The sequence below is a fragment of the Helianthus annuus genome, chromosome 7, assembly GCF_002127325.2.
Source record: "Helianthus annuus cultivar XRQ/B chromosome 7, HanXRQr2.0-SUNRISE, whole genome shotgun sequence".
In the NCBI taxonomy this organism is placed as follows: Eukaryota; Viridiplantae; Streptophyta; class Magnoliopsida; order Asterales; family Asteraceae; genus Helianthus; species Helianthus annuus.
The window spans coordinates 26,872,298-26,879,190 of NC_035439.2; the positions used below are offsets into that span (position 1 = coordinate 26,872,298).

The following is a 6,893-nucleotide window of genomic DNA, read 5'->3' on the forward strand; positions in this document are numbered from 1 at the left end:
GGGGAAACCATTAGGATTTCTAAAATCTTGCAGGGAGCAAGAATAGAGTTTTTAAATCAGAAGTTTATGGCAAACCTTTACCCAATGAATCTGGCAGGATTTGATATTGTATTAGGAATGGATTGGTTAATAGCCAATAAAGCCAGTATTTTATGTAATCAAAAATCAATCCAAGTAAATTCACCAAGGGGTGAAAAGATCACAATTAAAGGAAATAAACCATCTAGATCCACGAAATTCATCTCTGTGATGAAAGCTGCAAGCTATATAAGAAAAGGATCATTAGTGTATTTGATTTCTATAATCACTAACACTAAAGGAAAAGAACTAAAGGACATTCCAGTAGTATCCCTGTTTTCAGATGTCTTTCCAGAAGAATTGCCAGGATTACCGCCAGACAGAGAAGTTGAATTCAAGATTCACCTACTGCCAGGAACAACATCGATTGCCAAAGTACCTTACCGTTTGGCACCAGCAGAAATGCAGGAACTGAAGAAACAGTTAGACGAATTATTGGAAAAAAGATTTATTCAGCCAAGCTCATCGCCATGCGGAGCACCGATTTTATTCGTTAAAAAGAAGGACGGATCGATGCGTATGTGCATTGACTACCGTGAATTGAACAACGTCATGATTAAGAATCGGTATCCATTACCAAGGATTGATGATCTGTTCGATCAATTGCAAGGAGCTTAATTTTTCTCTAAAATCGATTTAAGGTCAGGATAAAATCAATTAAAGGTACAGGAAGAGGACATTCCTAAGACCGCATTTAGAACAAGGTATGGCCATTATGAATTTACTGTCATGCCATTTGGTTTAACCAATGCCCCAGCCGCATTTATGGACATGATGAACCGAATATGTAAGCCATATTTGGATAAATTCATAATTGTCTTCATAGATGATATTCTCATTTACTCTAAGAGTAAAGAAGAACATGCAAAGCATTTGCACGTGATGTGGAAATTATGGTCTATAAAAACTAACCTAATCTAGACACCCTAGTTTTAAATTTATAAACTAAGACTCGCTAAATGCTAGACCACTGACAGGCAAGTGTACCTATCGTACGTAGTAAAGCCTAATGAAGTCCGAGTATCGAACCCACGAGACACTAGCGACGCTAAACTAGACTCTGACTCAACTAATTGCTTAACTGGGTTATTTGATTTGATTGGATTTTGGGGTTTTAACTAATTAAACTAAAGGAATTAACTAAGACGAACTAGACTACCTAGACGCAGGCTGAAGGCTACTAAGGTGAAATCAAGGATGAGAAAGTACTACCCAGGTTTGGAATCCTATCTGTGACTCTCGGTTTTCTCTCGGCAATGGTAACTATGATGGAATTAGATTCTAATAATACGACACTCTAAAACTAAGGACAGGTTGAATCTCCTCCCGGTCTCATCAACTTCTCCTAAGGTCTAAAGGTCAAATAAAGCTCACTGGTATGGGTTGGATCACCTCCCGGTCTCTCCAACAATACTAAAGTACCCAAAGACTAGATCTCCTCTCGGTCTCGCTAATCACAATACACCCTAGAGTGCACGGGGTAATCTAAAAACACTTGACAAGACTTAGGAAAACAAATAATACTAGGCCACTTAGACAGATCTCCTCCCGGTCTCACTGCACCTAAATACCTAGCACTAAAGACAATCCTAACTATCTATCTCCTCCCGGTCTCAAGAATAGGTAGAGCACTAAACTCCTCTAAATTATCAAACAAAGTTCCTATGGAATACGTGCACCATAAACCATAAACTAGTTACAAACATAAAGTAGGTAACCTAACATGCATCTATACATGAAAGACATTCACAAAGACACATGAGGAACGATTGAACGATAATAAATTAGAGTAAAGCACGCACGCACATCTAATCAAATATTATTAGGTTTCTTACTTTAATATTTATCCATAAAAAAATTACCAAAAGCCGACAAATTACCAATTGACACGAATAATCATCACAAACCCGGGTAGATAAACTAATTAGCCAAGAATCATAGTCAAGAACAATAATAAACAAGTCTGAAATAACAAATAACTCATGTTCATACGTTGAAAAACACAAAGTAATTAACTGAACACTAACTATTTGTGAACCCGACCCGATTCTTGATCGTGACTTGAACCCTCGAACCAATCAGTTTCAATCGTCTCTTGATCGACCCTGAAAGTGCTTCTTTCTTCTTCTCGATCATAGCCTCCCACCTATCTTCTGTCGTTAATTGCCTGCCTCCAAAATTATTTTATTTTCTCCAGTAGGGTTTTAATCTTTTAATGCCCACTAACTTGATGCCAAAAGCCCAAAAATAATGAAACAATTCCTCAACACGTCTATATCTCTTATGTCCCGATTTTATTTTTTTTCCAAGCCTATATGCACGAACTGGGCTTCCTTTTAAAAATACAATACACTATCCCCTTGTGAATAATGGGTTCCAAATAATTCGGTCCAGCAGCTTCACACCCGAAAAGTCAAATCCATCTTGCTCCTATTCTCCAACTAATTCGTTGAGTAGGCCTGCCATTCAAAGCAAATGAATTTAGTAAAAGAGAAGTTGGCTCATATATTTTGTAATCTATGTGTAATATAAAATACTAAATGATTTTTTTTATTAATTTCTCACACACGATCACCCATTCTTTTCTTGTTATTCCTTTGATTTTTTTTTTCAATGATTTGTTATTACTTATATCATTTTAGTTCATTTTCATTAAAGATCGTGTAAATTTATTTATGAGCCACAAACGAATAGAATTTAATAAAAACAACTCTAAATCTACCTAAAAGTGTAGAAATATTTATATAAAAATATGTATATTTTGAACCACATCAAATATCCCCACACTTAAACCTTTTTCGTCCCTGAAAAAGAATATATGCATACGGAATCAGAGATGGATAAATACTTGGGTCAAAAACTTATTTATACTTGTTAAGACCAAAACTTGTGTTAGCCGCGATTGCAAATATGCTTGTCCCTTTAAACCCAAACTCAGTTCTAAGCCCCTTATCATGCAAATTTAGTTCAAGTTCGGTCAATCTACCTAGGGTCTCACGCTAGAAGCTACGGTCCACCAAATCCCGCCTCAAGCTTATAGAACAAAAGGAACGATCACTGGATCAATTCCCAACCGTCTTATATCAAAACCAAGAGAAGTTAAAATCAATTATTTTTTTCTTTTTTTTTTCATTCTTTTTTTTCTTTTAATGAGCATAGACGTTGCTTTCCCTAACCCAGAGGCATTCCGGCTGTAGAGTCGTTATCCCCAACTCGGATTACTTAGGCTTCGGTACTTTTTCTTTCTTTGCAAGTTCGATTTCACACATCCTAGAGGTATTCCGGTTGTAGAGTCGCTATCCCCAACCAAGATTACATAGGCCTGCGCTACTTTCATTCAGTTTCTAGCTCATCATTTTTTTTCTTTTTTTTTCAACGAGATATGATAAGAAACTCTAACGATCTTAACTTATAACGGCATCCCTTATACTATTCAAACCTCCATAAACAAAAACAAGCAAAACCAAAGCAGTACCGACTCTAAAAAAACGACTCAAACCGACTAATTTAGACTCAATATACAAAAACTACGACTCTATACAAACTCTATGAAACCTCCCTACACTTGAATTTAATCAGGAGGTTTCTCCTTTATCCAACCTCTATCCAACCCGTTTAGTTTTAATTGTTCATCATTGTTTATTAAGAAATTAATGATGAAACTAGAAAATATTTTTAAGCGTTCAATCAGGTTAAACCACCAAACTTTAAATTTACCTGGACCAAATCTGATACAATGCATGTAACGAGAAAGATGGTTGTCTCTGCACTTCAGTTTCCCCTTATGCTTCTGTTTGCACCATCGTTGCACCCTCACGATATGTTGATCCAAGCGTTTTCTTCGTGCCTTCTCCCGTGTTCTTGTTGGTGTGGGTGGCAATCCAACATCTAAAACCTTTACGGGCCAGCTATCCAATTCTTCAGCCACTTTCTCTTCTTCTATGTTTGGTATTTGTTTGATCTCCATTGTTGGCTTCTCTTCAAGTAATGTCTCTAGATATGCTAGATCACCAACCGGGTCAAATTCTTCATGGTCAAGATTTGGCAATCCTACCAATTCATCACCAAACTCCTCCTCCCAAGATGGTAGATACTCATTTTCATCCTCCATCTTGTCCAGTGGCTCATCCATGTCTTCCCCCGCATCATCATTCCAGAAGTCGTCATCAATGGGTTCAGGACCATAATACCATGGCGTGGAATACCAATTAGGTGTCACGTCCTGTTGAACTGGAGGTGGGACTGAATCATCCGTTGTCCTCTCCAATTCTAAACCTGACAACTCTGGATCACCGGGAAGCTCTTCTTTAACATGTTCTTCCTCAACTTCTTCTTTCACTCCCTCATAGCTCTCAAAGTCAATATGATCATTATAGTAATCATCCCATTTAAATCGTATTGTACTTTGATTTTTCTTCTGATTCATGTAAATCGGACAATCTTCATACCCGTGCGGTCCACCACAGTCCTGACACCTTGGATGTACGTGCTGATTCATGCTTTCCTTAATCATTTGACTCAGTGCCTCGATCATTCGCTCAAGAATGGTGAACATTTCGGGAAACCTCAGATCTCCTTGGTCCTGTGCTGTTGTCGTTATCTGAGCGAATATTTGATATGATTCCACGAACTCCCAAAACATAGGGAGGGTACTCGCTATGATAACCTGCCATGAAGAGAGTAGCAAAAACAACACAAAGTAGATAGAAGAAAGGAAAAAAACAAATTATCTAATAAAAAATATTTACAAAAATAATGACTCGACACACTACTACTAGACACAAACTCTAGAACTCAAATCCTAAGACTCAAATTACAAATAAGACCAACTAAACAAATAAGATCAGTTAAAGCTAATAACGCAATCGCCTAAGTGTCCCCGGCAACAGCGCCAAAAACTTGATGTGGAAATTATGGTCTATAAAAACTAACCTAATCTAGACACCCTAGTTTTAAATTTATAAACTAAGACTCGCTAAATGCTAGACCACTGACAGGCAAGTGTACCTATCGTACGTAGTAAAGCCTAATGAAGTCCGAGTATCGAACCCACGAGACACTAGCGACGCTAAACTAGACTCTGACTCAACTAATTGCTTAACTGGGTTATTTGATTTGATTGGATTTTGGGGTTTTAACTAATTAAACTAAAGGAATTAACTAAGACGAACTAGACTACCTAGACGCAGGCTGAAGGCTACTAAGGTGAAATCAAGGATGAGAAAGTACTACCCAGGTTTGGAATCCTATCTGTGACTCTCGGTTTTCTCTCGGCAATGGTAACTATGATGGAATTAGATTCTAATAATACGACACTCTAAAACTAAGGACAGGTTGAATCTCCTCCCGGTCTCGTCAACTTCTCCTAAGGTCTAAAGGTCAAATAAAGCTCACTGGTATGGGTTGGATCACCTCCCGGTCTCTCCAACAATACTAAAGTACCCAAAGACTAGATCTCCTCTCGGTCTCGCTAATCACAATACACCCTAGAGTGCACGGGGTAATCTAAAAACACTTGACAAGACTTAGGAAAACAAATAATACTAGGCCACTTAGACAGATCTCCTCTCGGTCTCACTGCACCTAAATACCTAGCACTAAAGACAATCCTAACTATCTATCTCCTCCCGGTCTCAAGAATAGGTAGAGCACTAAACTCCTCTAAATTATCAAACAAAGTTCCTATGGAATACGTGCACCATAAACCATAAACTAGTTACAAACACAAAGTAGGTAACCTAACATGCATCTATACATGAAAGACATTCACAAAGACACATGAGGAACGATTGAACGATAATAAATTAGAGTAAAGCACGCACGCACATCTAATCAAATATTATTAGGTCTCTTACTTTAATATTTATCCATAAAAAAATTACCAAAAGCCGACAAATTACCAATTGACACGAATAATCATCACAAACCTGGGTAGATAAACTAATTAGCCAAGAATCATAGTCAAGAACAATAATAAACAAGTCTGAAATAACAAATAACTCATGTTCATACGTTGAAAAACACAAAGTAATTAAAACTGAACACTAACTATTTGTGAACCCGACCCGATTCTTGATCGTGACTTGAACCCTCGAACCAATCAGTTTCAATCGTCTCTTGATCGACCCTGAAAGTGCTTCTTTCTTCTTCTCGATCGCAGCCTCCCACCTATCTTCTGTCGTTAATTGCCTGCCTCCAAAATTATTTTATTTTCTCCAGTAGGGTTTTAATCTTTTAATGCCCACTAACTTGATTTCAAAAGCCCAAAAATAATGAAACAATTCCTCAACACGTCTATATCTCTTATGTCCCGATTTTATTTTTTTCCAAGCCTATATGCACGAACTGGGCCTCCTTTTAAAAATACAATACACTATCCCCTTGTGAATAATGGGTCCCAAATAATTCGGTCCAGCAGCTTCACACCCGAAAAGTCAAATCCATCTTGCTCCTATTCTCCAACTAATTCGTTGAGTAGGCCTGCCATTCAAAGCAAATGAATTTAGTAAAAGAGAAGTTGGCTCATATGTTTTGTAATCCATGTGTAATTTAAAATACTAAATGATTTTTTTTATTAATTTCTCACACACGATCACCCATTCTTTTCTTGTTATTCCTTTGATTTGTTTTTCAATGATTTGTTATTACTTATATCATTTCAGTTCATTTTCATTAAAGATCATGTAAATTTATTTATGAGCCACAAACGAATAGAATTTAATAAAAACAACTCTAAATCTACCTAAAAGTGTAGGAATATTTATATAAAAATATGTATATTTTGAACCACATCAGCACGCACTTTTAAGTTTATT

General features: G+C 37.0%; 1 protein-coding gene across 1 annotated transcript; it reads right to left on the reverse strand.

Annotated features, from left to right (window-relative positions):
• Positions 1–1,974: 1,974 nt before the first annotated feature.
• On the reverse strand, positions 1,975–6,576 carry LOC110937423. The gene is made up of 2 exons (XM_022179843.2): positions 3,796–6,576; positions 1,975–2,537 (listed from the first exon to the last, which is right to left on the reverse strand). The coding sequence occupies exons 1-2, from the start codon at positions 4,718–4,720 to the stop codon at positions 2,509–2,511; spliced, it is 954 nt and encodes a 317-aa protein (XP_022035535.1). The 5' UTR covers positions 4,721–6,576; the 3' UTR covers positions 1,975–2,508.
• Between the last annotated feature and the right edge of the window lie 317 nt (positions 6,577–6,893).

Excerpts from the sequence above, each read along its gene's own strand:
- LOC110937423 (XM_022179843.2), bottom strand. The coding sequence starts at position 4,720 with ATGTTTTGGGAGTTCGTGGAATCATATCAAATATTCGCTCAGATAACG. Across the intron at positions 2,538-3,795 it reads TTGTATCAGATTTGGTCCAG|GCCTACTCAACGAATTAGTT; the intron begins GTAAATTTAAAG and ends TTTGAATGGCAG.